At 51.7% G+C, this 12728-nt stretch overlaps 1 protein-coding gene across 6 annotated transcripts in view; it reads left to right on the plus strand.

The window, feature by feature from the left end:
• Positions 1-12728, plus strand: part of Rgs3 (regulator of G protein signaling 3) — a 127288-nt gene that overhangs the window by 45259 nt on the left and 69301 nt on the right. For all 6 annotated transcript variants that reach the window (XM_075946892.1, XM_075946883.1, XM_075946887.1 and 3 more), the window contains 6 exons: positions 1360-1441; positions 2769-2874; positions 3452-3803; positions 4128-4167; positions 9223-9419; positions 12046-12129. In XM_075946892.1, coding sequence (XP_075803007.1) covers positions 1360-1441; positions 2769-2874; positions 3452-3803; positions 4128-4167; positions 9223-9419; positions 12046-12129 — 861 coding nt within the window. The remainder of the gene's footprint in view (positions 1-1359; positions 1442-2768; positions 2875-3451; positions 3804-4127; positions 4168-9222; positions 9420-12045; positions 12130-12728) is intronic.

Genomic DNA, 12728 nt, shown 5'->3' on the forward strand with positions numbered 1-12728 from the left:
TGGGCCGTGCTACACACAGAACCAGCCTTTTTGTTTTTTGAAGATTTTATTTTAAAAGTTTTTTTTAAATTATCTTTTTATATGTGCATGGGGATGTGTAAATGAAGGCCAGAGGTGTTGGACCCCCGCTGGAGCCACCTGACGTGGATGCTGGGCATAGAACTCCAGTGCTAGCACTAGCAAGAATGATGGCTGTGCTCCTAACTGCTTACTCAGCTTTCTCAACCTAGGGGTTGTGACCCCTTTAGGGAGCTAAATAACCCTTTCACAGGGGTCACATACCAGATATTTACATTACAATTTGGTTTTTTATAGTTAAAGTTTTATTTATTTTATTTTTATTTTTTTATATTTATTTATTATTGAAAAAATTTCCGCCTCCAGTAGCAAAATTGCAGTTGTGGAGTAGCAATGAAAGTGATTTTCTGACTGGGGTCACACAGCACGAGGAGCTGTGTGAAGGAGTCATAGCACTCAGATGACTGAGAGCCACTGCCTTAAGCCATCTCCAAAACCCCAGCCATGAACATGCTGTAGGTGAGACGCTGTTACCGCCCTAATAGACAAGTCTTTGCTGAACACCTGCCACTCACAGGCGTGGTGTCTGGGGTCACACAGGCCTGATTGTTATACAGTTCTATTCTCTCCTCTGTTGCTTGTCATGGCCTGTTTTTCTTTGGAGAGATTTGTGTGGGCTTGTCCTCTCCAGTAGCCAGAGACCAAGCACCACCCCCCTGGCGGCTCCTGTCCCATGTAACCTCAGCAGTGCATAACACACAGCAGGAGTTTGGGTTACACAGTTTTGATCTGCAAAGAGCATCCAAATGGAAGGGTCCTTTAGTGGAACTTCTGAAAGCTCGAGCTGAGGCACTCCCATACACATTGCCCTTCGCGGGCAGAATGAAGCCCATGGTTAGTGCTGGCTTATCCAGGAGGCCTTGGCTCTGCCTGTGCCTGTGAACCCCAGCACTCTTCCCCGGACCCTTGACCATGACGGGGAGAATATGTCCTAGTCTTCCCTCCCTGGTGCTCCAGGCACAAGGAAAATCCTGGGCCAAGATCCCAAGACCTCCACGGGAAAGGTGGGCAGCTGGTCTTCGGTGGGGAGAGGAGGTACAGCTGCAGACAGCTCCTGAGTTAGGACCCAGCGGCGAGGTTTGTCCCTTCCTAGTTGCTTGAGCTCTTGGCAGCTGGTTTGGCCCACAAGGCAGCATTAAGATGCTGGCTTTCAGGAGCAGAGAAAGGCTGGCTGTCTCCTCCTTAGACCTGGTTCCTGTGGAGAGGAAGGTGGCTCTGGGTGGGGCTTGGAGGCTTCCCAACTTGAGAACTCTGGAGTAACTGGGCAGGGCTGTATCCTAGATCACTATCCCGAGGGGCAAAGATGGCTTTGGCTTCACCATCTGCTGTGATTCTCCAGTTCGAGTTCAGGCCGTGGATTCTGGTAAGTGAACGGCACGGGATGCCAGCCCTACCCTCCCACTGGGCAGCTGGACCTTGCAAATGATTTGGAGCTGGAGGGGGTCCTCACACTGGATCAGGGACTGGCCTTTTGAAAGGAAAAGAATAGTATCTTTAAATGACTCACAGATGAATCTGAGGTTTATGAAAATAGACCCATTTTTGTTTGTTTGTTTTAACAAAATGAAAATAGGTGTTGTATTTTGATTCCTGGTAGTTTCTGAAGAAGAACTAAGCTTGAATGGTGAGAGCTAACGAAAGCCTTGGGTGAGCTTTCATCTTATCCGCAGTCCACTTAGCTGGATATTCCTAGCTGGCTGTGGTGGCTCCTACCTGTAGCCCCTGCACACAGGACGATTCTGGAATCAGATACCGGAAGTTCAAAGCTAGGCTGGCCTATATCATGAGACTCTGCTCCTCACAAAAACAAAACAACCTTCAATCAAAACAAACAAAAAGAAACAACAAGATAAGCAGAGGAAAGGTAACTCTGTGGGTGGAGAACTCAACGTGTAGGAATGAGAACTTGAGTATGGTCTCTGGAACCCACACAAAAAATAAAATAAAATAAAAATTAAAGAAATAGTGGCTTATGTTCTTAATTATACTACTGGGGAGGCAGAAAGAGGAGGATGGTTGAGACTCACTGGAGTAACATACATGATGAATCCCAGGCCAATGAGAGGCAGTGCCTGTGGAAGCACACTGTATAGAGGTTGTCCTCTGGCTTCCGGAAGCATGTGCACATATGTTCTTCCGGAAGCATGTATACATATGTTTTTCCGGAAGCATGTGCACATATGTTCTTCTGGAAGCATGTGCACATATGGTCTTCTGGAAGCATGTGCACGTATGTTCTTCCGGAAGCATGTATACATATGTTTTTCCGGAAGCATGTATACATATGTTCTTCCGGAAGCATGTGCACATATGGTCTTCCGGAAGCATGTGCACGTATGTTCTTCCGGAAGCATGCGCACATATGTTTTTCCGGAAGCATGTGCACGTATGTTCTTCTGGAAGCATGTGCACATATGTTCTTTCTCCCTTCCACCCTCTCCTACATTCTTGCAAACCCCACCACCAGCACCAAAAAAGATGTCACTTCCTTACTGTTGCAGGAGACCCTTGGAGAGGGAAGGTGGGGTGGGGTACTGCAGCTAGGGTGAGAGGAGAAAGGGGTGGGTGCTGCCTTCGACCGCATCTGGTGTAGCACCTCTTTTCTCAGACAGAGCCATTGAGAGAAGAGCGGCCTTGCCCATTGCCACTAGAGAAGCAAAGCACTGAGTGGCTTTTCTTTATTGATGCAGGGGGCCCAGCAGAGAGGGCAGGACTGCAGCAGCTAGACACACTGCTACAACTGAATGAGAGGCCTGTGGAGCATTGGAAATGTGTGGAGCTGGCACACGAGATCCGGTGACGGGGCAGCGGGCGGCAGCGGGTGGCAGTGGGCGGCAGTGGGCGGCAGCGGGCGGCAGTGGGCGGCAGATGGCATATCTTCCCCGCCCAGCCCTGGGCACACTGCCTTGCTCTGCTCTGCTTGGTCTGCTCTCTGCCCAGCTGTGAGCAATTTACATCACTCCTCGGGGAATCCGTTTCTTGGCCTGGAAATGGAAGGTTCAGGCTCAGATGAATGTTGATCCCACAGCCAACAGCAGGAAAGACTCTCTGAACAGACTCCGTGGTTCCTGCCATGGTTCAGGGGGCTGGTTCTGCTTCAGCTAACTGTGCTACTGAGTGGCTAAACCCTTTGTTTAAGGCTGTGTAGACAGTGCAGATGTTTCAACTGTACATTTTAAGGTTGATTCTGTACAATATTCGCACTCCTTGCCTCTGTAGGGTAGCACCCCATTGCTCTGTTTTTGCCTGCTTCTAGAATGAAGATTCCATGAAAATTGCATTTGCTTGCTCTTGCTTGTTCTCTGTCCTGCAGACTTCCTGCACTCACTGACTCTGGTCTCCCCAAGTCTGAACTCCTCTGTGGGATTTTCAGGAGCTGCCCTGGTGAGATCATTCTGCTCGTGTGGCGCGTGGTCCCCCAGATCAAGCCTGGGCCGGATGGTGGCGTTCTGCGGCGGGCTTCCTGCAAGTCCACACATGACCTCCTGTCACCCCCTAACAAGAGGGAGAAGAACTGTACCCATGGAGCCCCATCCCGTCCTGAGCAGCGCCACAGCTGCCACCTGGTGTGTGACAGCTCTGATGGGCTCCTGCTTGGTGGCTGGGAGCGCTACACCGAAGTGGGCAAGCGCAGCGGCCAACACACCCTGCCTGCGCTGTCGCGTGCCACCACCCCTACCGACCCCAACTACATCATCCTGGCCCCGCTGAACCCCGGAAGCCAGGTATGGACAGCTAGCTGAATGTGGACAGGTTCTTGTGGTGGGCTAAGAAAGTCTCCACCTGCAAACGGGATTGTGAGGAGACCTCTGCTATGGCAGCCCCTCCATTCCTGTGGTCCATGGAATGCACTTTGGAGCAAGCTGCTGTGAAGGAAGTTGAGGTATCTCAAAGGGCCACAGTTTCACAGTACATGAAGCCTCTTTCAGCTCTATTCCACCTCGCTCCTTAAGAGTTTCTCTTGTGCCCAGGCCTGTGTGCAGCTGCCTGCTGGACTATTCTGCCCCATTCTTGGGACTGAAGCTGGGTCTCTTGTCTTTCCCTTGCAGTTGCTGCGGCCTGTGTATCAGGAGGATGCCATCCCCGAAGGTGAGCTGTCCACTGTGCCTGGGGAGGCAGCTGAGGGCAGCTGAGGTCAGGCCCAACTTCCTGCTCTGAGTTGAGAGGCCTCTCTGATGGAGTTGGGGTTATCAAGCATATTGACATAGACCTCTTATCCTCCTGGTACCCTTTTCCTCTCACTGAATGAGTATGTATTTCCTTAAGGTCAGGACTGAGGTGGTAGAGGGGGATCCATGAGAACCATCAAAGAGACGAGTGCTTAGCATTTATTTGGCTGTTAGCCAGTGTTGCTGAGCAACTATATCTATCAGGGGCCAGAGACACCATGCTTGAACCTGCATGGAAAGCAGCCATGGAATGTTGCGCCCTGAGGCCACAGGTTGGAATCTTCACCGTGGAACCTGAGCCTCCTTTCTTTACCTAGAAAACAGGATCAGTGCTCGCTGCTCAGGGGCTGGTCTGGAGGACTCTCTAGGGAAACAGTTGTGTGTAGCTACCTGCATGCTGAAAGACAGTGCAAGATGCTGCCTCTGAACCACATAGGGGTCTCTGTGGTTTAATCCATTCTTCTCTGTTGGCCTGTACACTCTGGGCTAGAAATGGAAGCTGGCATAGAGCAAGTACTTGTTCAGGAAGGCTGGAGATGAACTCTCTGTAGAGGAGCTGGTGGGGGCTACCTTTAGGCCCTCACACCCCTGCACAGAGCTCTGACCCAAAGGTCCAGCTGGTCTGGAAGGTTGAAGGCAGCCTCGCCATGTGGCCTGTAAGCTCACCTCGAGTGTGACTGAACCCTTCTTCTGTGCCTATAGAATACCCGCGACCTTCCTTGAGAGTGGCCTTTCCCATCTTCTCTCGAGTTTCGTTCTGTGAGCTTCCATCCATTAGTAAGAAGAAGGTGACTCTTAAAGTGGGTACTCGGGCCTTTGGGGAGACAGGCTCCTATCAGGCTCAGGACTGCTTCCTCTCCCTCCTGGGGAGAACCCTGATAGTGATTCAACAGTAAGTGTCTAAAAGCTTTTAATGGGCACATTAGGGTAGAGGGAATATGTCACTGCTAAATGGTGACTTTATTAGGGGCAGGGCTGGACTTGGTCTCTTTCTGTGGGCCCAGCATCAGATCCAGGACCTGTCAGCAACAGAAACTGATGGAACTTTGGCATAGTGGCTAAGGAGAATGACTCTAGTTCTTTGTATGGTTTTTAAAGCAAGCCACTGAGGAAGGGACCTGGAGAGATGAGTCACCTGTGTGGGCATATGCACATGGGCCGGGAGCTCTTTGATCTTTTCCACAGGCTCTAGCGATGTCTGTGTGATCATTGCCCAAGTGTGCCTGTGCTTTTATTCCTCTCTGAAAATACAGAGTCAAGAAGGGCACAGCTACCCAAGCCTCAGGGGAAGGGACAAGAAAGGAAGAGGCGATGGCATTAGTAACAGTGGCGATGTTTTGAATTCCTTCTGTCAAGATCTTACGTGCCTGTTTGTGTGGGTGTGAGTGTGCATGCGAGTGGAGGCCAGAGGTCAAACCCAGGAGCCGTTGGCAGTCACAAGGGTCCAAGGCTACTGATTAAGCTGGGCTGGCCAGCCGGTGAGCCCTAGGGGTCCTCATCCTCCTCAGTGCATTGCCACCACGCCTGACTTTACCTGGGTACCAGGAATAAGGTTCAGGTCTACCTGGTTAGCGCACCAAGTACTTTACCAATTGAGTCATCTCTCCAGGCCGTGTATCAAGATCTTGACTTTGCTTCATTTCAGCACTAAGTCCTGAGTTCAGAGCTTAGGGCTGTCACCCTGGGGACATTCCTCTAGTCTGCCAGGAGGTGGCCTTTCAGGAAGGAGAGTTCATTCATTTTGCCTTGAATAGCAGGGACAGGGACAATGTCGCCATCTTGCATTTAACAGGCTTTGAGGCCTTTCTAGAGCCTAGAGTGCTTGTTTGGCTATGGCTGTCCTGTGAAGGCAGGATGACCTCAGATTCACCACTGTCAGAGCCAGAGACTGCCAGGGCTGGCCTCGGAAGCTGGAAGCAAAGCCGTGTAATTACTGTGTTTGGTCAGTGAAGCAGGTGCTAGAGGGGTGGAGATGACTGGGGTTTAGCCCAGATATTATCACAGGAGGTGACAGGTGGAAGTTTGCCTTTGTGGGGCTCAGCAACCGGACTGCAGTCTGGGCTGTTCTAAAAGAGGATAACTTTGAAAATGAGTTCCGGAGAGCCACACCCCTCGCGCCACGTCTCCAGAAGGGAGTGGTAGTGCAGCTTTAGGGAGTGATTGCACCTAGGTTGGGCTGGTGCTGCCTGGTGCCCTTTACTAGCTCAGTGACCTTGGGCAGCTTGCCCAACCCCATTTCCTTATCTGGATAATGGGACTGAGCTGTCCTCCTCCTTTCTGGACGCAGAGAGCCATGTCAAGTGGCTGATTGGTGACTAAGGTTCTCTAACAGGGCTGGGCATCTGGGCCTAGAAAGAAAAGTAATCTCTTGTAAGTCTCAACTTAGAGCCCAGTGCCTAGATTTCTCCACTGAGGACTGTGTCCTTCCTTCATTCTGGTCTGGTTGGCCTCAGACCCTATTTCTCTGCTCCAGACTGCGCCATGCAGCTCAGTCTGCCTACTTCCAAACCTCACTCACGGCATGTTTCCAGGCCCCAGGTCTTCTCTGTCAGGCTCTCACTGGGGTTGGCTGAGTGCTGGAAGTCACCCATCCTGCCACCTACATACCAGCCTAGCCCTCCAAGCCCCCTTTCTCATGGAACCTTTTAGTGTCTAGCTGGCGGCCTGGACCAGGTGAGACAGATAAGGAAGGAGCCTGCTCCACGTGGCGCAGTCTGCGCAGTTCGCTTCTGACTCAGAAATCACTCATCGCTCACATTCAGCATGCCCTGTCCAGCTCAAATCTAGTATAGACCTCGAGACACAGGTTGGGTTTTTCCAGTGGAAGGCCAGGCCGCTGCACAAGCAACGTTTTAAGCCCCAGGGCCAAGTCAGAGGAGAAGCTGGGGGACTTCTTCCCTGCCTCTGTACCTCTTGTCCCCATCTGGGTGCCACCCCCTGAATAGACAGGAAGTGGTTTGACTGCTGCCACCACTCTGTGATGGCTGGTCACTTGTGGGGGTCAGGGAGCAGGACTACCACCACTCTGTGATGGCTGGTCACTTGTGGGGGTCAGGGAGCAGGACTACCACCACTCTGTGATGGCTGGTCACTTGTGGGGGTCAGGGAGCAGGACTACCACCACTCTGTGATGGCTGGTCACTTGTGGGGGTCAGGGAGCAGGACTACCACCACTCTGTGATGGCTGGTCACTTGTGGGAGTCAGGGAGCAGGACTACAACCACTCTGTGATGGCTGGTCACTTGTGGGGGTCAGGGAGCAGGACTACCACCACTCTGTGATGGCTGGTCACTTGTGGGGGTCAGGGAGCAGGACTACCACCACTCTGTGATGGCTGGGGTCACTTGTGGGGGTCAGGGAGCAGGACTACAACCACTCTGTGATGGCTGGTCACTTGTGGGGGTCAGGGAGCAGGACTACAACCACTCTGTGATGGCTGGTCACTTGTGGGGGTCAGGGAGCATTGCTACCACCACTCTGTGATGGCTGGTCACTTGTGGGGGTCAGGGAGCATTGCTACCACCACTCTGTGATGGCTGGTCACTTGTGGGGGTCAGGGAGCACTGCTACCACCACTCTGTGATGGCTGGTCACTTGTGGGGGTCAGGGAGCATTGCTACCACCACTCTGTGATGGCTGGTCACTTGTGGGGGTCAGGGAGCAGGACTACCACCACTCTGTGATGGCTGGTCACTTGTGGGGGTCAGGGAGCAGGACTACAACCACTCTGTGATGGCTGAGGTCACTTGAGGGGGGGATTGACATGTTTTTCTCACCTCTCTGTGAGAAGGGGCCTTGGGGGTGGGGGAAGGCAGCAAGTGTGAAACCAAACCCTCTGGGCTGTTTCCTCTGCCTGTGGCCTGTGGCCTTGCGTTGGTGGGGAGCTTCCCTGAGAGGTTGCTGGGTCAGGCCACCTGTTCACTGGTTGCAGAATGCTAGGGGAAGCCTGGGCTCTGAAACCCAGGCTGGGCACCTTAGTCAGGGAAGAACCTGGCTGATTTCCCCTGGAAATGGCACCCTAGGGAGGAGCCTAGGTGTGTGTGTGTGTGTGTGAGTCCCATCACTGGGCCTTGTTCCCGCTGCTTGCCGCCATAGCACACAAATGCCACTTCTTATTCTAGACAAACTGATGGTGGTGGACAAGTATCCTGCATACTGCGGGGGACAGACCTGTGTCCGTAGGGCCTGGGAGGTGATGGGCAGGAGATCTGGGTTAGGATGGAAACAGGAGGATAATCACATGCCCTACCCCTTGTGAGGCCCCCCTCTGCTCCGACTCATGCTCCAAGTGGGTCCCGAGGCTCAGTGAGGTCAGAAATGAATGCACGTCCTGCCCTGGCAATGCTGAAACACGCATGGGCATCCCGTACATGCGGTTCTGTTGAACTTGTCCATACTGGGTTTCATGATCTGAGCTGATGAGGACGACTGACCAGGTCTCTTCCCAAGAGGGCACCAGATCTCATTACAGGTGGTTGTGAGCCACCGTGTGGTTGCTGGGAAATGAACTCAGGAACTCTGGAAGAGCAGGCCATGCTCTTAACCCTTGAGCATCTCTCCAGCCCTCAGTGATGTCAGACCTGGGCAGTTTGTTAATACTCATTGCACTGTGGTTTTGCTCTTGTTTTGAGATGCAGTCTTGTCATACAGCCTAGGCTGCTTGATTTTGGGGGTCTTCTGCTTCCTGGATTCTGGGGTTCCTGGCATGTGCCAGCATGCCTAAACAATTTCTTCGTTTCCAAAAGTGCTAAGCTGGTAAATAGATTTGTTTGTTTGTTTCTATGCCGGGGTCACAGGAGGTGGAGTGGGGGTAACTCCCCCGTCACAGTTGTGGGCTGGGGGCTCCTGCCTAGCTCTGGATCCCGTAAGGCTGAGGCTAGACCGGCTGGCACAGGGCTCCCTGACTGGGTCTTGTTTCCTTGTTCTTATGTGGGATGATGGAAGGGACTGACTGTCCCCAACCTCTGCTCCACAGAACCAGGGACTACCACTAAAGGGAAATCGTACACCGGCCTGGGCAAGAAGTCCCGACTGATGAAGACAGTGCAGACCATGAAGGGCTACAACAACTACCAAGATTGCTCAGCCCTGAGACCACATGTCCCGCATTCAAGCTACGGCACCTATGTCACCCTGGCACCCAAAGTCCTGGTGTTCCCCGTTTTCGTGCAGGTGAGCCTGTGGCATGCCCCAGGGTTCCCTCAGGAGGAAGTGAGCACAGGCAGACCTTGGTTCCAGGGCTAAAGTTGGAACCTCATCCAGGATCCAGGGCCCCCTCTGGGGGCAGGAAAATGACTTCATATTGTGGAGATTATCAGGGAAGCAGAAGCCTCCAGAAAAAGTGCAGAAAAGCATGGAGTCATGCGAGGGTCCTCTCTTTCCTTACGGGACCCCTCCTCCTCTGGGGCGGGAAAGTCGAGACACCAAGCCTGCTGGTGCTCAGGCACACACATCTGGCCAGCAGCCATCCTGCGGGAGTCACATACCTCTCCCTTTCCTTTCTCACTTCTTTGTTTCTCTCCTTCCTTCTTTCCCGCTTCCTGTCAATGATTTCATCAGCATATAAAGTCTTAGGTTCTGTTATGCCATTTTCAAATATAATTTGTTTTTTCTATCCTTTCCCAATCCTCTTCTCCCACACCCCTATCCCCAATACTTTTCTGTCATCATAACCTCTTTCCTATCTTCATGTCATGTATGTCCTGTCCCCCCTTTCCCACCTTCATGTCATGTATGTCCTGTCCCCCCCTTGAGGTTTCTCTTCTGGTTATAGGACCCATACCTACAGCCACATGTGTGTATATAATGAAAGCATTTAAAGTTAGATTCTGCATATGAGAAAGCACATACCATATTTGTCTTCCTCAGTTTGGGTTACCTCACTTAATATATTTTCTAGATCTATCCATTTTTCTGCAAATGCCCTAATTTATTTTTTTTCTGTCTGAATAAAATTCATTGCATATGGTTACCACATTTTCAGTGTGTGGGCCTTTTAAAATCAATATATAATTACCATATGATCTACCCATACCACTTCTGAATGTGTGTCCAAAGGACTCTATTTCTTACACAAAGATCCTTGCACATATATTTACTGCTGGTGTAGTCACAATTCCAAGGAACTGGAAACAGCTTAGACAGCTATCAAATGTGAATATTAAAAATGTACTACATTTCTTTCCTCTCAAATCTTTATTAGTTCTGCCATTCAGATATCACATACATGAATGTTTAGGTTGTTTACACATTCATAAATATAAAAGCTCTTATTTTCTCCCACTGCTCCCCACCACTTTCCCCATCTCTGTTTGCTCCTGCTGTGCCGCACAGCCACCGGGCCGTCCACAGCGCTTGACTTTTTAGACTGGGTGCCCCGACTCACCATCCTGCTGCCATGCCTGACAACCTGAGTTTGGTTCCTGGGACCCACAAGGTGAAAGGAGAGCCCGACTTGTGCAAACTTCCCTGCCTCTTTCCTACCTGTGCCCTGACTGCTCCCGCACAGACCTGCTCCACCCACATAGACATATATGTGTATGTGTGCACACACATAAATAGATATAGCACAATTTTTTAAAATTAAACTAGGTTTAGGTTTTTGTTTCTGTTTTTTTTTTTTTTTGAGAGGCTTTCTATATAGCCCTGGCTGTTCTGGACCTCACTATGTAGATCAGGCTGAATTCAAAAGTATCTACTTGTCTCTGCCTCCTGAGCACTGGGATTAAAGGCATGTGCCACCACACCCAGTTTAAATTAGTTTTTAGACTTCTAAAAACTGAAAACTTTTAAATTGTGAGATATTCAAGTTGGGCAGTGGTGGAGGACATCTTTAGTCCCAGCGTTTGGGAGGCGCAGAGGCAGGCAGAGCTCTGAGTAGAGGCCGGCCTGGTCTGCAGAGAGAATTCCAGGACAGCCAGAGCTACACAGAGAGACCCTGTCTCAAACAAAGAAAGAAAAAAGAAATAATCAAGATTGAAAAAAGGCGCAACGCTTACAAGTACAAAACAAAGAATTAGAGAGTGAGCACCTGCCAGCAGCCGTCCCACAGAAGCCGCCTCACCCCTTTCTTACTGTGGTGCCCCTGTCCCCACCAGGCGCCCCAACCACCCCGTCCCACCACCCTGGCTTAATGAGCAGACCTGCTTTGCCCTCCGTCGGTTTTCCCCAGCCTTCTTCGGAAGCTTCATCCCTGCTGGAGTGCATAGTCCATGCTGTTTCTTTATCTTTCTGCAGTCCCCTGCTTGAGGTTGGGGACTTGTGGAGCATGGGATAAGCTTCTGGGTGGTCAGTCAGAGCCTGACTGGACAGGGTGGCGGGATGAGGACTTTGAGTAGGAGTTGGTTGCTGGGGAAACGGATGAGGTGAAGGAGGCAGTTTGCTCAGCTTGGGACCTGAGCAGGGCAGGGGCCCAGTTGGCCTTGACGAGACACGCCTGAGTGGCCAAGTCTCTTGGCATTGGGCCCTCAAGATGCCTCCTGGGATCGACAGCGGAGACCTTCCTGTGTGGCTTAGGCGGGACAGAGGATGGCTGGGAGGGCCTAGGAGTCTGGTGTGGGGGCGGGTACGGGGAGGACTGCAAAGGCGCTGAGCATGTGGCTGAACTTCCTGTAGCGAGAGCAGCTCCTTCGGTCAGGCCTGGTTGTGCAGGACTGGAGCACTCTTTCTGTTTCCGTTGTGGGTGTGAGGGGCGCGTGGGGTCAGGGTTAGGAGGAGGGCGGGCAGTCTTGTCTTCTCCCTCTGATCCGGCTTTGGCAGGCTGCCCTTTGTGCTCCTACTCAGCGTGATTGGTTTTCAGCCCCTAGATCTCTGTAACCCTGCCCGGACTCTCCTGCTCTCAGAGGAGCTGCTGCTGTATGAGGGGAGGAACACAGCTTCTCAGGTAAGGCGCGCCCAGCTGGGCTGGCTTTCCTGCTCCTTCTTTGCAACCTCAGGGTCGAAACCAAAGGCCTTACCAAGTGGTTACCCAGCTTTTGCTTGCCCACCAGTTAAAGTGGCAATCTCACTGCCTCTAAGATTCGGTCACTGATATGGTCAAAACATACCTCCAGGCCGTAAAGGCATTTTATTGTTTATCCTGAGTTCCTCTAAGGAGGAGAAAGATGAACCTTTAACCAAGCTGAGAGAAGTACCTGAGAAGTTTAAAGTTACAAGCCAAAGAGATTTGTTAGAGGAACTTTGGAGTCTTTCTGTATAAGCCCAAACCCAGACCCCCTCCTGAGAGCTCAGCCTACTGGCAACCCTCCCTGCCCACCCCCTGCCCCCACCTCTAGCCCCGTCAGCAGGGGTCAGGGTAAGGCCTGTGTCATCATCATCTTCCGCATCTAGCCTATCTCTAGCTGGGACAACCTCCCTCACCCACACAGTTGGCCAGGTCCCAGCTTAGAGCTGGGATGGAAACTGTAAGAGACGCTGGAGCCATGGGATCTGACCGTGCTACCAGGAGGTCCTGGGTGATGGCAGAGTGCTTGCTTGCTGAAG

The sequence above is a fragment of the Microtus pennsylvanicus genome, chromosome 13 (genome assembly GCF_037038515.1).
Source record: "Microtus pennsylvanicus isolate mMicPen1 chromosome 13, mMicPen1.hap1, whole genome shotgun sequence".
NCBI classification, from domain to species: domain Eukaryota; kingdom Metazoa; phylum Chordata; class Mammalia; order Rodentia; family Cricetidae; genus Microtus; species Microtus pennsylvanicus.